Source organism: Xenopus laevis, chromosome 1L, assembly GCF_017654675.1.
Source record: "Xenopus laevis strain J_2021 chromosome 1L, Xenopus_laevis_v10.1, whole genome shotgun sequence".
Classification (NCBI taxonomy): Eukaryota; Metazoa; Chordata; class Amphibia; order Anura; family Pipidae; genus Xenopus; species Xenopus laevis.
The window spans coordinates 128,201,010-128,222,893 of record NC_054371.1 but is presented as its reverse complement, the minus strand read 5'-3'; the positions used below and the strand labels follow the sequence as shown (position 1 = coordinate 128,222,893).

Below are 21,884 nucleotides of genomic sequence, written 5' to 3'. Positions count from 1 at the left end.
GATGGTGGCATTGAAACCAACAATTGATAACAGAATATTCTTTGGTCCAGGAATAGAATCTGAATGTCTATGGTCAGAGTAACCCCTTAATGTCACACCAAACTGCACATACATCTGAAGTTGCGCCTCCATGACAGACATCAACATAGAAGAATGTTATCAGATGCAAATAGGCAGCAGAAAAAAATCTGTATAAAACCCCTTTACTTACAGATATGAAACCTTGCCCTGTTACACAAATAATTGCTTTGATCCATAAAAGGCTTAATTTTTAAAAATAGAAAAACATTGTTAGCATTGGCACTGTTTTTCATAAATGTCACACATTTCTTGCTTTAAGCAATGTGTATCTCACCTAGCTGTACTGTGTACATGAGGTGTTACAAGTTATTTTCACATTCTTTCTATAAACATGCATAATTAATACACACGTCTAATACTAGGGTTCACTAATGGCTAATGTGAGGTTCTCCCTGCTGCAAAGAGGAAACCTTACCCAATGTGTGCTGTCTGCAACTCTCTACAGTCAAGAGGTTAAAAGAGAATGTCAATCTCCACAATAGAAAGAGAAAGAAACCCATATCTAATAATAATGCTGGTCTGGTGAAGCACTCATGAAATATAAATACATTACAGATCCTAATGCTGTACCTGAGGTTCTTGAGGTGACTTGGGTAAAACACTGAGGGCTTCTTGCAGTTTCACTTGGAGCTGGCTAATCTGCTGTTCCTTTTGATGTAGCTGCTCTGTGAGCGCAATATTACTCTGCCGGAGTTGAGCCTCACTGGACTTTGCCATTTCATAACAGACATTCAAGTCATTGTAAAGCTGCAAACAAAAAATTTTTATATATATATATATATATTATATATATATATATATATATATATATATATATATATATATATATATATATATATATATATATATATATATATATATATATATATATATAATATATATATATATAGATATATATAGATATATATATATTTATTAAACACTTCATGAACAACACGGCATGCTTCAAAACTGGTTTGTTCCTGTGGCAGTTCTAATCCTATTTTAGCTAAAGGCAGTCTAGCCTTGCCCTGTAAAAGTTTAATGTTTTTACTGGGTACAGAAGGATTTAAGTCCTGCCCATTCTAATGTAGGGATGCATATGAACAGAGGTAAAATAAAGTTATTACAAAGGACATTCAAACCCCAGAGAAATGTTGCTAAGAGTTTTATGTTTAAAACTATGTAAACAAGTACTGTAGACTCCTCTTTAGTTCTTTTAACATGCCTTCACTATGGCATTTTACTAAACAGATACTACAGTATATTATTGGCACTAATAATGTTTAAAAATATAGAATAACAATAAGAATACTGTATATAGATACTATAATAAATAGAAATTACCTAAACGTCCTGTACACACGTTCTACATTTTTTTCCGAGTGCTATAAAGACACTTGTTCATAAATTTTTTCTTTCAATATCTATCACAATTGCCATTTAAGAGAAACCTTCTCATTACATATACAGATATCGGATCTGTTATCTAGAACCAGTTATCCAGAAAGCTCTGAATTATGTAACAAGGTTACAAATAAAGAAAAACCTTACTGTACCAGCCATTTATCAATAATTCTAATAATATATATGGTAGCAAACGAGTGTTCAACTCATTTTCATACCTCATAGCTGGGTTTCTAGGGTATCTAAAAAAACATATAGTCATCCCCAAACCCCACTCAAAATGGCCTAGCGATTAACAATACTCACCTTCTGGTATGAGATTGTTTCAGTAGTGTGAGCATCTTCCTGATTTCTTAATACCTTTTGAGTATCCAAATTAAGAGCCTGAAGCTGTTGGATCAGCTCAGCTTGCTGTGATGCATGTTCATTGCTTTGCTTGTATAGGTTTTGCAGTTCCTGCAACTCTTTTCTATTCCATCAATACAAGAAATAAAAGGAAAAAAAAAAGACACTTGAAGCATAAATGGGTGTTTATTGCCTTTCATGTGTATATAGTTTTGCCTATGAATTTTAGAAGATGTAAAATCTTGGATGTTTACATTTTGGAAGGGGATTAAAGCATTCCATTCCATCATGACCAATTAATCGCAGTACAAACATACAACCCATAATTGTTATTTGTGTTATTTCACTTTCCAAGTATTATCGGTATGCCATTCCAATTCTAGCTGAATGAAGGAGCTCCCTTTTTTCTGTTTTGTTAAAATCCTGTGTTTCAGCGACATCTCCTCTTTAAATAAAAGAAGTAGTAACTCTCCTTTAAGAAACATTCAACAAATACCTTTTAACTGTAATTTTTTCTGTTTCTGATTTTATTTTTTGCGCAAAGAAAGCTTGATTGATATATGGTACAAACAAGATTTCATAATGTATTTATGTAGCAAACATTGTCCTTTCAGGAACCCAAGGAAACAAATGACAATTAGTTTTGACTTGCCTAATCCAGCAGATGAGAAGATGCAAGAACATTTGCTAAATATCTTTGTGCAGTGCTGTGAATATGAGGAGACTTTATAAATAAGCGTTATAATAATTGGCATAATTGACAAATTACAACAAATAGAAAGGGCAGTCCAAGTGGCATAGTTCACTTTCTCTCTGAAACCTCAATTGTTTTCCCCTAATGATTGCTTTGTATTTTTTTACAATTTACACATGACATTCAGTATTTAAAGGTAGATGTATTTTTCAGAGTTTCGCTGTGGTAGTTAGGATGGATAGGTAAATGAAATTGAATGTAGCATAATACTTCCAATCAATGGCAATCTTTAATACAAAAGCAAATGTAACATCTACTACATGTATAAACTGTAATTCTTTTAGCACTCCACCCTAAATATCAGAATACTTCATTGACAAGCAGCGGTAACAGGTCAGTGAGTGAATCTGGCTCTGTCAGTTCAGAGAAGTAGTAATGATTTACTCTGAGTCTTGAGGCATATATTCCTATACTCCTGACAAACGCTGAATCTTTATATGATGTCACCAAAAGTGCATTTGCTTAAAAGAAACCATCTCACGCTAAAGGTTACTAAAAGAATGCATTTCAGACTTTCCATTTACTGCTCGCTTTCTAGTTTTTTTCTTTCCAGGTCCATTGACCTGCAAAAAATGTCACCAAACGTCAATACACTGTGGGAAATGTAACTGTAAATCACTAGATACCATTAGAGACAAATGGATATGTCCTAGATCATTGTACCTTGACTGCTGATAAATGATTGTAGGTACGAAGTAGGGGAAAAAAACACTATTGGCTTTCTTAAGTGAAAGAACTTTAAGGCAAGAGGAAACTAGAATATTTAGCATAAAGAAAAAAAGGCAAGGTCCAGCTCTTCAACGAAGCCTTTTGTGTGTGTATATATATATATATATATATATATATATATATATATATATATATATATATATATATATATATATATATATATATATATGCTCTGACACCACTGAAAGGAATCACCACCTCAAAGGAATCACCACCTCAAAGCAGACTACATTAACAGGGGCTACAAACCAAGGATTGTGGATCAATACATCCATAGAGCCACCAGGATTGCCAGGAGTCATCTTCTACAGTATCAAAAAAAAAACTAAAATAAATCGGATGCCTCTAGTGGTCGCACAACAAGACCCTTAGAAAAATAGCCAAGGAACAAACTACAGGTTGTACTTCATAAGGATGAGAGGCTCAAAAGCACATTCCCAGACCCACCACTTCAGCAAAACCTGCCCACACATCCTGATCGAAGATAAAATACAGATTCCGGAATACAGCTTCCATGGCAAGTACAACTGCACCAGATGCCAAACAGGAGGACTGTATATAAGAGAAACTGGTCAAAGTCTGAGAAACAGAAACACACACCACCGCTTTACCATAACCATTAAGAAACTGGACACACCAGTAGAAAAACAATTTCTACAGCCCTCACCACTCCATGAATGATTTAAGAATCCTGGTACTTAAGTGGAATTTAAGAAACAAAAACAAAAGGAAAGTATGGGAATACAAATTGATGAAAACTTTCAACTCTCTGGAGAAGGGACTGAACCTGGGCCTTGGATTTATGGCTAATTATGTGGATTAAGATCTGCCTGCACCAAGACAGGAAGCACAAACAGTTTTTGGGACACTAGACTTACTGCTCAAATGGAATTCCTTTTATGTCACACTGCATTAATTTAGCCTACATTTATATTCAGCCACTTTGATCCACATTATCTAGTGCCTTATCTGGCTATCCCTTGCATGTCCCTGTGTATATGACTTTGTTAACAGCTCACACAGAGATGGACATTGTATTGGTCATTTGATCTATGAGCGGAAAATTGTATATATATATATATATATATATATATATATATATATCAGAGAACAACACAGCTTCATTATTTTCAGCTTGAAAAAGGAACTAAAATGTTCTGAAAGCTTGCTATGATTATCTTAGTTAGCCAATAAAGGTATAACCTTTATACCGACTTTTTTTGCCCTGATGAAACAAGGCAACAGCAAATGCATTTACTTGTAATGCCAGAGCTGGATTTTTGTTTCTACAAGGGGTATCATTTTTCAGGACTTGTACCTGAAAGATTGTGGTATTCTCCCACACACCAACGCATGTGCTGTATTAGACTGTGTGCTTCTTTTAAAAATGTTGTGTCAATTTAGGAATCATTTACTATGTACCAGGCAGTCTTCAAAATCATATACTGTAGGTGCCCCCCCACAAGCCCCTTAACTTGTGTATCATTTTGCCGTGCAAGTTATGGAATGGCGGAGTGGAAGGAGGTGCAGCCCACATTGGGGCTCTGTCTTTACCTCCGGTGGTCATGTGTTGAGATATAAGAACTCTTAAAATTCCTCACAGTATGCCATATTAGGCTTATAGCATGTCGATCTTAATAAGGAATTTAAAACAAGGTGACAGTAATACAATTTAAGGAAAAAAGTTCTTCTGTTTGACAGTAGCAGCAATGAGAAAAACTTTTGTTTTAGATTAAAAAAAAGATATACCTAACATAGGCCACAATGATATTTTTTTCCCATGTACACCTCAGTCTTATTGGACCTTAAAATCACTACATACCATGTACAGTTTTGTCTCTGTAGTTTGAGCAACACTTTTGCCCAGTTCTGAATATTCTGTGACATTTTGGGAGACTTATTTCCAACTGGAAGGAGTATATGACAGAAATTGTTCTATATAGTAAATTCATCAAGACAGTCAATGCAACAATGGTAAAAAAAAAAAAAAAAATCTTGAATTTTCAAAACAAGGCTTTTGATATTACATCCCAACTTTTCTGTAGACAATGTAGAGTTTCAGGGGTTTTACTAGGTAAACTCTGAGATGCAACAAGTCATCTATATTGCGGATTATGTCAAAGCTTTTCCTTATAGAGTGAACTTTTCCCACTGTGCAGTCATTACATTCTTCAAAGCAGAAGAGAGGCCAAACAGCAGGACACTGAAGCTAATAGTAAGAAACCTGTCAAATCATAGCTGCTTTAACAGAACTTTACACAAAGACATTTTTAAAAAGGGTTTAGCGATACGTTTCAGCAAGGATTCATATTATTATGGCCATGATTAATAGCAAGCATGAGCAGAACATCTATATTGTTGTAAGAATAAATGAAAATCAAAAGTTATTCCAGACAAAATATGCATTAAATTATCAACAAAATAGAATGGAAAAAATCCTATATTTTAATAGTTGACAAAATGGCTATATAAAAGTGGTAAGTCTCAAGCAGCTAGATTTGCTAAGAAATCATGAAAATCTTGACCTGGGTAAACAAAAATTTCATAGACAAGGTCAAAAATTAAACGGGTTGTTCACTTTGAGCATGTTATAGAATGGCCAGTTCTAAGCAACTTTTCAAATGGGCTTCATTATTATATTTTTCATAGTTTCTTTATTATTTCCCTTCTTCTGACACTATCCAGCTTTCAAATGAAAACCAGTTGCAAATTGTCTCAGAATATTTCATCACGGTAAAAGTTAACACAAAGGTGGACAAACCCTTTAACTATTTGTTTAAGTAAGACTCATTAAGAAATGTCTATATTTTGGAGTTTTCCAGATCTGATATATCATGATATTACAGTATACAATATAATTAGCCTAAGAGAAGGCATGATAACACCCAAGTCCTTACACAAAATATTTTAGTTATCCAATACAGTGAGGTCAGCTGTGTCCAGTCCAGTTACTAAAAGACGACCCTCTTTAAACAACATGAGACCCATTTTTGGTTCCTGAGCCATAGGTTAAAGGGATCCTGTCATCGGAAAACGTGTTTTTTTTCAAAACGCATCAGTTAATAGTGCTACTCCAGCAGAATTCTGCACTAAAATCCATTTCTCAAAAGAGCATACAGATTTTTTTATATTCAGTTTTGAAATCTGACATGGGGCTAGACATTTTGTCAATTTCCCAGCTGCCCCTGGTAATGTGACTTGTGCCTGCACTTTAGGAGAGAAATGCTTTCTGGCAGGCTGCTGTTTTTCCTTCTCAATGTAACTGAATGTGTCTCAGTGGGACATGGGTTTTTACTATTGAGCAGCTGTTATCTTGTGTTAGGGAGCTGTTGTCTGGTTACCTTCCCATTGTTCTTTTTTTTGGCTGCTGAGGGGGGGGGGGAGGTAGGGGGTGATATTACTCCAACTTGCAGTATAGCAGTAAAGAGTGATTGAAGTTTATCAGAGCATAAGTGACATGACTTGGGGCAGCTGGGAAATTGACAAAATGTCTAGTCCCATGTCAGATTTCAAAATTGAATATAAAAAAATCTGTTTGCTCTTTTGAAAAATGGATTTCAGTGCAGAATTCTGCTGGAGCAGCACTATTAACCGATTCATTTTGAAAAAAAAATTTTTTCCCCCATGACAGTATCCCTTTAAGAATTCCTGTTCTATAGCATACTTAGGGGCCCATTTACTAAGGGTCAAAGTGAATTTTCAAATTAAAAAACTTCGAATTTGGAAGTAATTTTTGGGTACTTCGACCATCGAATATGCCAAAATTCTATTGAAAAAAACGTTGAATATTCGACCATTCGAAAATCGAAGTTAAAAAACTTCGACACCTTAAACCTACCAATCTTCTTTTGGGGGTCTCTACATGCCCATGGTTTTGTAATAGTATTTATGGGGTATCAAACTGTTCAGAAGAGTCCTGGCATTTATATTTATATTGTTTTATCTCTATACCAAAGGGCATGTTAGAGAACAGATGGTATAGACTCCCAGATCTGAAGCAACTTTGAGAAACTTTACAAAGCAAAGATCAGCCATGCAAATTTGCATTGTTTGTATTTTAAAGTCTACACATACCAGATATTTACTAAATCTTATACAACATGCACATATTATATGTTCTAAATATAAAAATGGGAATTTCAATAAACGTGGCTTTGCTGAAATATCCTAGAAAGAATGATAAAAAAAGCCATGGGTGGGGTGCATTTAAGAGGGATGTCAAACAGAATTTTAAAGAAGATAGAGATTAAACACCTGAACGTATAATCTCTCAACATTTCTTTAAACTTATTCCCAATATACTTCTAACATGCTCAAAAAAATATTCTAGCTGCCCATATTTAAGATATGCAGAAAATAGGCTTATTCCAAATGATCCATATAAGCCTTTTATGCAGATTTTTTTTACTGATGTAATCCATCTAATCCAGATCTTGCATGACCATAAAATAAGGCACAAAGGTGAAGGAACAAATTTTTTATTCATTAAAATGTTTCAAATACTTTAGAGCCCGATAAAGCCTTTATAAAAGTTTTTATATCAGCAATATTTAAACACTTGACTGTTTAATAGTTTATGTACCACCATTCATATATGAGCACTGGGAACCTACAGCCTAATGGTTCACCCAAGACATGAAAATTGGCAGTACCTTCAAGCTAGATGCAAAACGTATGGTCACAAGATGATCAAAGGCAGATTTATGAAATTGTAAAAATAGAGCTCACCACAGAAAAACTTTCATTTCATTCCTATGGGATTTTTAGAAGGATATATATGTTTTCAAGTTAGAGTTCACTGTTTCATAAATACTCTTCAAAAACGTCCTATAGGCGTGAATAGAGAGTGGGTGAGATTTTCTGTGGCAAACTCTAATCTTACAATTTGATCTGCCCTCTAGTATGCATAGCGTATCATACTGCACGTGACAAAAATGTAACAGTCACATTTTTATTAGAAATACTTGCCTCAACCTGGTCAAATCAGTTTCTTTCTGTGCCAACTCTGTCTGCTTTACAACGACTTGTGATGACAGCCCATTTATTTTGCTATGCATAGCCTCCATCTGTATTCTGGTTTCATTTAAGTCAATTTCCATATCCTATACAAAAGCATGCAAGATACAAAATAGCAAAAATGTTATAACGTATGTATGTATGTATGTATTTATGTATATATATATGTATATATAAACTGTAGACATACATATAATGCTTTAAAAAATGAATTAACATGTAAAAACATTAAAAGAACTTCTAAAAACCTGTAACATCTGAAACTTAAAAACTGCATGTATTCTTTCAGCTTTATGTACGAAAAGAATCTGTTTTACTGTCTAATGATTAGAATTTAGGATGGCTATTTGATGTCAGCTTCCTGCTTTGCGCCATCAATTTTTAAATAGCTGTGGGTTTTAAGTGTAGGAATTTAAATGAATGCTGGTCCCCACTGGCATGTTTGAATACATAAGTTGTTATCACAGCAAATAACACAAAGCATAAGTGTATGCCACAGAGAGGTTTGGAGGATCATGTGTGGGAACGCTGCTACTCTGCCTTATACCTTTATTTTGCCATCAATGCCAGATTTGTCTTCTTTCCACTGTGCCTCTTGCTTCTTTGCTTTCTCCAGGTCATTGAGCAGGTCAGCACATCTCTTCCTCAACCCCTCCTTTTCCAGCTCAAGATTTTTTAAAATCACTGCTGTCTGTTTTCCATTTTCTTGCATATTCTCCTTATTACTCTGTGACAAAGCAAAGACTGCAAATTAAATCCAGAATATAATTACATGTGCAGGCTATAATCAACAGATCAAGCACAAGTGACCTTGGCCCCTGAAGTCTGTATGGGTAGTTCTGCAGTATTATTCATTTCATTCATGCAGGTGGAGAGGACCTATTTCTCTAACTACTTGACAGCTCTGATGAGCACAAATTTGCAAGGAATCCTTTAATTGATCAAAATGCCTTTGATGATGTCCCCAGCTATTTTTGAGACCCACACAGACATATCATTCCAGACCTCGGCTTTATCAATAAATAATACCAGTCCCATCAGATTGTAATTAAAAGAAGCCACATATTCACACTACATTCGTTTGCTCCATTCCCATCATTAACTATTTATCTAAAAGCTATAAGCCTTAGATTCTTGCCTTTAAAGCAGTAACATGGAGTTAGCTGTATGAAGATTTACTGCAAAGTACATTAAGACCTCAGGCAATTCTTCTGGAGTGCATGTCCCTTTCTATGTCACACAGTGGCACACAGCTTGAAGCAGGAAACTTTACAACAGTTGAAAATGTTTTAAGATGATGTACCTTAAGTTCTTGACTTTTATCTTTTAATTTTTCTTGGAGGTCATTCAGTTCCTTCTTCAGTAATATATTTTCTTCATCTACAGCGATCTTTCTCTGAACTAAGTTGTTTATTTCTTGCTGTTGCCCTGATGTTCTCTGTTTGATTAAAAGAAGGGGAAATACAGGGGAATACAGAAAAAGGAATGACACGTTGGTGTTTATCGATTGATTCTTTGAGGCTTCCAAATGTGCAAAACCAAAGCAGATTTTGTTTAAAACATATAAACAAATACCTGTAAGCAAGATTTAGTATGTTTACTAGTAACAGCAAGGTAAAATATAAGGTCTTATAATCTCATCTGAATATATTCAGCCTTGATAGAATTTTGCTGGAAGGAGAAAGCCTAACAATTTACAATTTTTAACAGTGAGGAAAAAAAAGAAGAAGCTAACTGTTAAATATATTTTGAAAAATTCAGCTCTTAATATCTCACTGCCACAATTCTACACTTTAATAATTTGTACTAAGTTATTGAATATGTTGTGCTATTTCCTGCATGGGAGATATTTTTACAGGACAACCCAAGCTTTTAAAATCTGCTGGGCTTTTTGTGTAAATTAACTTCTGTTTTAAGATACAGGCTTCTAAATGCCGAAATAAAAAATGTCATACTCGCTTTCATAATATAGAGACATATGATTTTAGAAATACACTTGATTTTGAAAGTCTAATTTCTCTCGGGCATGCCAACATCAAATATGAATAGTTTTATGCAGATTTCGGACTTAGGTCAAAAACATTACCAAATTTCAAAAACATCATTCCAGAAGTCTGCATACTTTAGATTTCAAGGCCATAAATGCCACTAACAGTAGGTTTATCCCAGGAGAGAACAACCATATAATCCAAACTCCAAATTATCCAACTGCAATGCAAATCTGGTGACATCCATGGAGGGTCCCAAGCATGCACAATATTTTGCAGCAGGAAGTGTGGGGTGGTACAGGGGGTTTTAAAGGAATTGTTCAGTGTAAAAATAAAAACTGGGTAAACAGGCTGTGCAAAATAAAAAAAGTTTCTAATACAGTTAGTTAGGCAAAAATTTAGTGACTGGATGTCTAACATAATAGCCATAACACTACTTCCTACTTTGCAGCTCTCTTGGTTTCCACTGATTGGTTACCAGGCAGTAACCAGAGACTTGAGGGGCCACATGTGTCATAACTGTTTGCTTGTGAATCTGAGCTGCACGCTAAGGATCAATTGCAAACTCACTGAACAGTTATGTTCCATGTGGTCACTGACAAACTCAAGTTATGCTCTTATAGTCACTGACAAACTCAAGAGTTAGAGCTGAAAAGCAGGAAGTAGTGTTCTGGCTATTATGTTAGACATTCAGTCACTCCAGCCTTTGTAGATTACATTTTTGGCTAACTAGCTATATTAGAAACATTTTTTATATTGCACAACCAATCTATTTTATTTTTACACTGAACTGTTGAGTAGAAGAGTTGAGTAGCCCTCTTAAGAAGTAGCAGGGCAAAAGTAATAAAAGTATTGGGTATCCAAGTTCTACTACCACATATATAGTATATAATCTATTATTTTTATAATCCAGTCATTTTTACAGAAAAAGATTATTTTAGAATACTGTATCATCTTTTATGTGTCTTCAAGCTCCCCATACATATTACTATTTAAGTAGAAGATATGGGGGGCAGCGGAAGGAAGCAGACTATTAGACGATCATATCATTAGCCCAAGCTACCCATGATTGTTATTTTTACACTGAAAGAAAGAGCAGGCAGTGGGCCAAGAGGAAGAGTTACACATTAATCTGTAATGCAGCACCATATTACTGCAATGAAATTAAGATTTAAAGTTTCTATGATGTAATGTATCCATCAACAAAAAAAACAGGCACATTTGGTTTTAAATTTCAAGGATTCTTAAGGAATATTTTCCTTTTTCATTTATAATTAAATGGACTTTAACATCAATATTTAGAATAATAGAATGGACACATTTTTTTAAAGAGACCAATGTGCTTATAATGACCCATGCTGCTTCTATAAGCAATTAAAATCAGGTATAATTAGTCCATGCATACCACATCCAGGATAAGAAATTATTTATTGGTAGGCATGCATAAACAGATCCATTTCATAGACCTCCCTTATGACAACTCCTATTAAGACTAATCCATCTGACATATTTATGACTTCTCATTAATAATTGATATGCATCATAATGCAGTAATGTTTACCTGCATAAAAAAAGGCCTGTTCATTTTATTACTTTAAAAAAATATATATTCACATTCAGACACAACAAGCTTGTGAATTCCATTTCAGTGACTACGATAGGGCATGTCCTCATTGCAGCTAGTTATTTTTTCGCTCTCAAAATATTGACCTTTTTCCACAACTTTATATCTAAACATTTCTTCTACTTTATCTAGTGGGTCAAAAGCAGTTATCATTGATGTTGGCACAGAATGTTAACATGGAGGGCCTAGATTGTTCATCTGTTAAATCAGGCATTAAAATACGAGTGATTATGAGAATGAGGCGATTGCAGCAAGCACAAATACGCCACAATGTCCCTCTACTCCAGAAAACTTGTACCCAAAAAGCCCTTATTAAGAAATGTGACTACTGCAGACAGATCTCACATGACCGCTGGATGATTTCCAATTTTGCTTCTGGACACTGAGACATAGGTAATAAAGCACCAAGACTCGTGCAGTCACAGGAGTATTGAACTGACAGATAAATCTGGCCTCTACATTTATAACTTTTTTCTGTTGAAGTCTTTCTTTAAAGCAGCTGTGTTCACACATCTAGCCGACTCCTACGTCTATATTAAGCCACTGCTGCACTTTTTAGGGTATCTGACCAGTCTTATCATACAACAGCATTTTGAGATTTTGTTCAATATATTTTAACTGGAAGCAAAAATGTATAAGACTTCATTTGGTTGAATTATACTGGCCTGAATTACAAGGAGGCACATTTATCAAAGGTTGAATTTCAAATTCATGTGCGTTTTTTTAAACTCGTTTAGATTAGAATATACTCAGAATTTGATTGGGGGGTTAAAAAAAAATTTAAAAAAATCTAAAATTCACACAAATTTTACTGACTCGAAAACTCGAATTCGACAAAACTTGATTAAAGGTTTTTCTTGGAAAAATCTCGAATGTCAGGAAAGCTAGTAACATGTCAAAATTGGTCCATGGACCTCTCCCATTTACTTATACATGAACTTGAGCAGGTTTTAGGTGGCGAATGGTCTAAATCAAGGGCCAGCATATGATAAATCTCGAAATTCCAATTAAAACTCAAATCGAGTTTGGATAATTCACAATTCGAATTTCGAAATGAGAGGTCTGACCATTTGAAATTTTAATTTTCAATTCAACCCTAATAAATTTACCCCTCAGTGTCAGTCTTGCATGGTACTTACCCATTCAGTTTACCAGTATCTTTAGATATTTATGTAATAAATCCAAAATTATGGGAAGCCATGCCATACAAACCTGATCAAGTTCCTCTATTTTGCTATCCTTTGCCTGCAAAATTTCCAGCACCTTCCTGTCTTTGGACTCTGCTTTACTCTTCTCTCTACAAACACAAAAATATACATATATTGGCACATTAGCACAGCTAATTTGTACTTTATCATTTCAATTTGCCAAGTCTGGATGATAAATGTCATTTTAAGAAGCAAAGAATGAAATTATCTGTGACCAACATCCCCACCAGAATTAATCAGTGTGCATATGGCAAGTGACAGCATATTATTGCTGTAGCCAATTATGACAACTTTATTATGAAATTTCTTTTGTTTTTTTTTTTGCAAAGAAGCAGATTCGGAGTAAAATAAATTTTGATCGTCAATCAAAATATTTGTTTTAAAGATGGCACATGTAAGAGAACTGCTTATTGCAACTTGTTAAAAGGAAATAATTTGTTTATTAAAAAAAAAAAAAAAAATCTACATGCAGTTATCCAAAATTTAAGATACAGGTATTGGATCCGTTATCTGGAAACCAGTTATCCAGAAAGGTCTGAATTACCGAAAGGCCATCTCCATTATAATGAAATAATCAATTTTTTAAAATTATTTCCTTTTTCTCTGTAATAATAAAACAGAACATTGTACATTATCTAAACGAAGAAATAATCAAAATCAATCCTTATAGGAATCAAAAGCAGTTTATTGGATTTATTTAATGTTTACACGATTTTCTAGTAGACTATGAAGATCCAAATTACAGAAAGATCAGTTATCCAGAAAACTCAAAAGCCAGAATTGCCCATACCTCTTCCTAAGGAATACAGAGTGACAAGATTTAACTTTCAATCAGGTATGCAATTCTGTTTTTTTTTTCCTTCTAGACATACATTTTGCTTGCCTATATATACGTCATATACTTGCCTTAAATTTTACCTTTACACTAAAAAATATAAAAAAGACAAAACAGCGGCTAACTGCCGAGTTAAAACTCAGTCTACCAGAGATTGGGAAAAACACTACGGAAATTAGACTCTGTCAGGAGGTTTATGAAGATCAATGGCTGAAACAAACTCCTGTTTTGCTAATTAGAATCACTGATGTACCATAATGACTTAGGCTATGGATATTTGAAGACTTCTTTAGGATGAAAAATGGAGTCAGGGTATGCTGTCAATTTGTAAAACTTTTAAGCACCAGTCTATATCCCATGAGGCTGCACATATTTAACATTTAACTGTGCTGTACTGAGACACAAGAATTATCCATATTTAGTTTTTATGATCTTCCCAAATCTGATAATTTATTCCAGATCATTAACAGGCTACTTTTCTAAATCTTCAAGCATTATGTGGAAAACATAGGACTACACTGTTTTTCTGGGCCCTGGCCCACTTATAATGAGATGCCAGACTATGAAATATTATAGGTATTGAATAATCGTTAAATGTGAATGACAAGTAAAGATATAGTTGGGGCTGAAATAATAAGCAAGTAACAAAAGCAGAACAACAATATAAAATGCAGAATGAGAATAAAGAGAAATTAGTTCATAGCAGCATGGTGACTAAGTGGGTAACTTTTTTGCCTTACGGCTTTTGAGTTCATTTTGAGCTTGGACACTGCAAGGAGTTTGTATTTTCTTCCCTGGACTACTGGCCGGTTTCCATCAGGTACTCTGATTTCTTTCCATGCTCCAAAAAACATACAGGCAGTTAACAAACTCCTGATAAAAATGATCGTATGATACTGATGTAAATGATGCATAGTCTCTAAAGTGTTGCACAATATGTAAGGACTATATAAATAAAAAAACATGTATTCTTAAAACTGCTTAAAGGAAAACTATACCCCCCAAACAATGTAGGTCTCTATAAAAAGATATTGCATAAAACAGCTCATATGTAAAATCCTGCTTCATGTAAATAAACCATTTTCATAATAATATACTTTTCTAGTAGTATGTGCCATTGGGTAATCATAAATATAAAATTGCCATTTTAAAAAATAAGGGCCGCCCCCTGGGATTGTAAGATTCACTGTGTACACAAACATACCAACAAGCTATACTCGTTAAGTCTTGAGCACACATGCCAGTTTTAACAGTGCAGATCAACAGTGCATTATATTTTAATTACCTTGATAAACTTTCAGTTTTTGGTGTTACTGTTACTTTAAAAACAGAGGAGTTGGAGGTACCATAAACTGAGGAGTCGGAGTCAAAGGATTTATGTAACGGCTCCAAAACCCTGGAAACATAATCCCTTCTGAATAAACTGGAAATCACAGACATTGTCTATTCGATAGGAGTATGGAAAGTCTTTTCTGGAAACGCGATCTCTAGAAAGCTCTGATTTACATGAATAGATGCGAATCAGTTTTAAGCAAATGCATTTTCCTTTTCTCTGTAGTAACAAAAAAGTACCTTGCACTTGATTTTAACTAGGCTTCATAAATCCATACTGGTGGCATTATTAAAATGCTTTTTAGCCGACTTAAGGCATATGCTGATCCATGATTCAAATAGAAGAAACTCCAGGTCCTAATACAAAAAGTACACATTACCTGTGCCAGCTCTGTTCTGAATGTAAGAGGCAAATTATGAACAATGGCACGCTTGGATTTGACTTCAAAAGATTTCTAATTTATGGATGCAGACAGAAGAGATGAACCATTCAAGAGCCATTCTGCAATTATTTTCATAAATGGAATAGATTTAAGAACACACAATTCTCACACTTTAATGAGCAAGTATAACCTATACAAGCGGTTTCTCTGATCTGAGGTGTGGCTAACAGAGCCCTGGACTCTGCATGGGAAAACAGTATATTTTTAAGAAAAAGGTCACTTTTGGATGGTGCAAAATACAACCAATTTTAGTCTGCCAAAAAACTGAAGCCTTGGAAAAGTTATTTTCAGCAGAACTTCCAGCAAGGACAAAAAAAAGTAACCAATACCGATCCAGTTGAGAATCTGCCATAGTTGGAAAAAAAATATTTAGCTTCATAGCATTGAAGTTAAAAATATCACAGGGGAAATTTCAGTGGAGAATAGTATTCAGTAAAATGGAAGAAATTTAAAAAATTTAGCTAATTTTAACAAATACTGGACATGGGTGCATATTTTTCATAAGGGAATTTTGTGGCTCTTTTAACTTGCATATTATTTTTAGGGGTATATTTATCACCTTTCATCTTTCTTTTCATCCTTTCTGTAATATGTTATTAAATATATTATATTAGTGAATAGAAGGGAGGGCGTTCCCCATTGGTGAACGCTCTTTCAGACTGATGTGTTGCTTCTGACGGATTACCACCACCCTGAACATGGTGTTAATTGCAGAGTTCCCATAGAAGATTGGGTCAACAGACAATACAGACTTGCACCCTACAAACGGGATACTTTTTTATGCAAGCAGAATAAAGCAATCTCCATTCTGAAGATGCTGACTGCAACTTGCACCCAATTTACAGCAATGTGCAAGGTACTTTGCGAATCTTCTGACAGCTGCAATACCTGAATTCTAGGAAAAAAAAACTATGAAAAAAAAAAAAAAACTATGGCAATTTGTGTTCAAAAATTTCACTTTGCACACTGCAGCTGGTAAGTAAATGCCATGAATAGACTTATTATATATATATATATATATATATATATATATATATATATATATATATATATATATATATATATATATATATATATATATATATATATAGTAGTCCAGGGGTTACACGCACACCGTTTCTTTATGAAAATTTTATTGGAAAAATTATTAAACATGCATCACATCGACGTTTCGGTTCATAGAACCTTTCTCAAGATGCTTTTCCATATATATATATATATACACACACACACACACACACACATATATATATATATATATATATATATATATACACGCATATTAGTTTGTAATAAGGTAAATTTTGATGGTTCAATATAAATGTTTAAAGGAACAGTTCAGTGTGAAAATAAAAACTAGGTAAATAGATAGGCTGTGCAAAATAAATAAAAAATTCTAATATAGTTAGTTGGCCAAAAATGTAATGTAAAAAGGCTGGAGTGACTGAATGTCTAACATAATAGCCAGAACACTACTTACCTCATAACCACAATTAAGCTAGCAATGGCTCAACTCAAATCATTAATAAGTAAGTAATAAGTAATTTCTCAGTATTGGGCCTACACAGAAAAGTGCTACACAGAAAAGAAAGGCAGTATAAACAGCATTATATTTTCATAAAATTAATACACTAGACAGAATGTAAGTCCTTCTTCTGTCATTGCTATTGAAAACACTATACCTACCATTATTTATACCAAAGGAAATTTAAAATTTTTCTAGATAAGTCTATTGATTCCTGGGATCAAATTCAGTTGAAAGCAGTCTCACTTTCTATAGAGCAATGTAATCCAATTATGTGTTTGGCCTGAAGACTATAATCCTTGTAATTTGATGATGCCAATATAAGGAATTAAAATATTGCTTGGAGCAAAGAAACACTTCCAAAAGTGTATGGCATATAAGATAAATAAGTAATCATTTACATCTTTGCATGCTAATATCTAGGCACTTTTGCAAAAGAAAAAAACCCACAAAAAACAAAAACTTGTAGTAACTTTCAGCATCAACTTTTGATATGAAACATAAATGTAGTGAGAAGGCAATATCTTTATTGGATAACTAAGATGATAATGAGCTTTAAAAAATGAACTGAAATTTACTGAACAAATACATTAAAAAAAGGTAGAATTATCTAAATATTAATTGCACAAGTCTTGCAGAATCTATCTAACATAATGTGTGCTTTGGTCAACTTTTTCTGGATGCTACTAATATGGAAATAAAAATGTAGGGTTTAATATAAAATCAGTTTGCAGTGTTAGACACAGAAAGTTATACACATAAATCCCAAGGTTTGCAAAATGTGTAAAATATGAGGTGTGATATTCAGTTTAAAGTCAAAATATATGATCCCAAGTGCATGCATGGGTCTCTTACAAAGCTCCCACCTAAACAATTAATTGCTTTGATCAGTCCAGTTTGTCCATTCGGGTGTCCAGCATATCAACTGGATATTCTGAAGGGGTGCATCATAATTTGTACATTTTCCAGACCCCGTTAAAAAGAATCATCACTATTAACAGGGCTGCCATCAGAAATCACGGGGCCCCGCACAATAACATTTTCTGGGCAACCCTCTCTCACCCATGAAGGCCATGAAAGACACAAGCACTAAAACATTAAGTGCCCCCCTACAAGTTAAAAAAAAAAACCCAGGGCCCCCCTACAAGTTTTGGTGGTCAGGGCCCTCTACAAGTTAAAGAAAAAAATCATTGGTGGCCAAGGACCGCCGACAAGTTATAAAAAAAATTTGGCCAGGGCTCCTATAAGTTATTAAAAAAAAAAATAATTGGCCAGGGCCCCTACAAGTTTTTTTTTTTAAAAAAAAAAACAATTGGCCAGGGCCCCTACAAGTTTTTTTAAAAAAACAAACAAAAAAACAACAATTGGCCAGGGCCCCTACCTATACGTTTTTTAATAAAAAACAATTGGCCGGGACCCCTAAAAGTTTTTTTAAAAAACAAACCAAAAAAATAAATAAAAAAAACTATTGGCCAGGCCCTACACGTGTTTAAAACAATTGCCCAGGACCCCTACAAGTTAAAATAAAACTGCACTTACCTTAGCCAGGGAGTTCAGATGCCTGTATCTTCAGTTTCCTGTGCTCTGATTAGCCAGTGAAATGTAAGTCCCAGTAAAGCCGCATGGTGATTGGATAAAGTAGAGGGATGGTTCAAACTTCACCCAATCCCCATGCTGCTTTACCGGGACTTACACTTTACGTCGAATCACAGCACAGGAAGCAAAAAACAGCCATCTGAGCTCCAGCCCACCCTCCGTTCTGAAGTCTGCAGCTCACTGATGGCAGGGGCCCGGCAATGCAAGTGCAGCACGGCCGGGCACCCCTTAACTCCCCAAATCATCTGGGCCTGGTACAACAGTACCCCCTGCCCCCCCCTGATGGCGGCCCTGACTATTAAGCTACTCCTTAACCAATAATTATAACTAAACTTCAAACTGTCCCAGTTCAATACTGAATTCAAGGTACAAATAAGGACTGCAGATACAAATGAAAAAAGCTTGTTATCTTGATATTAGGAAAATATGAAAGTACAAAGATGCAGTATTTTCACATTATTTTAATTTATTTAAATGCAGCTTTCAACTTCAAATGTCTATCATTTATTGTATGAATTCTATATTTAGACAGTCATAAGCCTTTTGAAGGGCTAAAGAACAAAAAGTCAGCATTTGTGAGCAGACTGTTTTAACATCTGCGCTTCACCAGCATTTCCCCTGAGGATTTTTAAATGATGCCTTTCTGTGCTGAATAAAGTGCTAACTTGCACCTTGAATTTCAAACTGTGTCCTGAGCAGCCATCCAGTTGGTACAGCACCAGCTGAAATCCCAGTGGCCACTGTTCATTCAGGCTTGACTGCAATTATCATGTCAATATTTTGTGCTCCGATATGCAGATATGCACACATGCGGGCTGCATAATGTTGCTCTTCTCCATGGAATGTTGCCTTGCATTCAATGCTAAGGGAATTTTATACAAAATGAGATATTAAAATTTCACAGACTAAAGACAATTAGTAAAATCACTTAGCATACAATGCCCAAAGAATGATTTGCTAACTGTTCATCACACTCCAACAAAAAAAAAATAAAAGTATATACTTGAAAGTTTGAGACATTTGTTACAGTCATGGGCTATAGCTTGCCATACACATAAAGATCACCAAACAAGCAGATCTTTGCCCAATTTACCACATACATATTATGCTAAAACAGGCCAATTGTTTGGCCTCTGGACGCATCAAGAAAGGATAAATGCAGTCCTCGCCTAAACCTGGCCAGATATCGGTCAGTGTGGGCCCTTACACTGCCAACTTGTTCTGTGCCTGATAATTATCAAAAATGCTAGGTAAGTAAAAGAAAATATTTAAACTATTTAGATTTTTATTTCTGGAGTACTGTATGTGTAGGGGCCATAATGTCTAATAATTTCCCCTATTACAGGCTACTTGTAGTATAAAAATACAATATCTGTATTTTTCAAAATGTATGTTGCCAAAATGCCATGTTTCAATTAAACAATTTGTATCACTCCAAAAAACAACCAACCGTCTATGTAGGGTAGGTTTTTTTTTATTAAGGGTTTGTTTCTCCTTTAAGCAGTTTAAAACATTTGCAGCGATTATTTTAAAAAGGATTAACCATTCATATGTACCTAAGCAGTGGAGAATCATTAAAAATTAAGTAGTAAGCTCACCTGCCACCAGTCCTAAAAACTTTGATCTTTCCTCCTGATTGATGTATGAACAAAAAAAAGAGAACCCATAATACTTGCAATTTAACTGAATCAATGTACTTAAAGGATAGCACATGTATATGGTTGTGGTGCAGCAGTGTCCTTTATGCTAGGGATATAGAGCTGACATAGAGCATCCACAAATGAATGGGCTGTTATCATGGAGTCATAATGCCTAGTGTATGCAGAGCAAATTACATCAGATATGGAACCTACTTGCTGGTGGTGCCATACAGTTTATATCAAGAATATCCAACACCGATAACATGTTTTCTTTTTCAGGTTAGGAGTGTTATATTTTATAAGTGTGTTCTCTTGGACATTGTATTTTTGAAAAAAGTTTTCTTCACACAAATAAAATTACTCTAAACTGAAATCTCTCTGTAACAAACATCACATTAACACTGTGTAACTAAATCAGGATCTGTAATGAATGAGGCTGAACTTATATTTGTTTTCCAGCTCTCCAGTGGGAGAACTCAGTCCAGGTGGATTAGATATAGCTCTTCCCTTTACCTGCTACTATGATAAAACCGTACAGCAACAAAAGAAACAAGTGACTCTGTTTGCATAATTTGAAGATCAATAGTATTTCAAGTAGGTGGAAAGTGCATTATAGATTGCACAATGACTTGGTAAAAATACCTAGAGATTTGCAGAGCTCCCAGATGTCTCTACTCATTTGCACAGTAAAGACATTTCTTTTTTTGCTATTTATTTCTGAATATTCATTGTAACTGCATACAGGAATACAATATGCATGTTTTCAACTTAGGCAGTGGCCTCAAGTTTTTAAAGTAAACAATTGCAAAAGTTTGATTGTCCTGGAAATATTTGACCTCTTCACAGTGGTTGCATCTGTGCTATAGACTATAAAAACACATAACATTATGCTTGTACCTAACATAAATGTTAAATTTGCCATTTATATGGATTTAGGTTTTGTAAAGCACAGAGATTTTTACAGTAAGCCTAAATTTGCATGAGGATATAGTCAAGTCTAGCAAAAACCAGTAATGGCTTTACCATGACATAAAGACTTTTGCTCAAGTAAATAGCAAGTTTGGGCTTTAGAGGATATTATTTCCAGTTGTGCTGAAGCAGCATTACAGTAGATTAATGCAGATCTAACAGCCATTCCAAGCAGTTTTGAGTGACTGCAACAACCTATTTCTCTTTTTCTGTTATTCCCACTATGCTCGTGTCATTACCAAACTGGCATTTGTGGAAAAATAATTTGAGGCAAGCATGGTCTTAAACAATTACATCTGTCACTACTATCTTACAGTCTGTCATATTTTTCTGCTGTACCTTCATGCTAAAAAAATCCTATTTGATTTGATTCAATAATTTCATTACCATAAAGAATGTTCCTCTTGCTTCCT

At 34.5% G+C, this 21,884-nt stretch overlaps 1 protein-coding gene across 5 annotated transcripts in view; it reads right to left on the bottom strand.

The window, feature by feature from the left end:
• cntln.L (centlein L homeolog) overlaps positions 1-21,884 on the bottom strand; it is a 135,528-nt gene that overhangs the window by 95,542 nt on the left and 18,102 nt on the right. For all 5 annotated transcript variants that reach the window (XM_018257347.2, XM_018257356.2, XM_018257324.2 and 2 more), the window contains exons 4-9: positions 13,136-13,220; positions 9,615-9,749; positions 8,859-9,038; positions 8,264-8,397; positions 1,774-1,936; positions 652-828 (exon numbers count right to left, since the gene is read on the bottom strand). In XM_018257347.2, the coding sequence (XP_018112836.1) occupies positions 652-828; positions 1,774-1,936; positions 8,264-8,397; positions 8,859-9,038; positions 9,615-9,749; positions 13,136-13,220 (874 nt within the window). The remainder of the gene's footprint in view (positions 1-651; positions 829-1,773; positions 1,937-8,263; positions 8,398-8,858; positions 9,039-9,614; positions 9,750-13,135; positions 13,221-21,884) is intronic.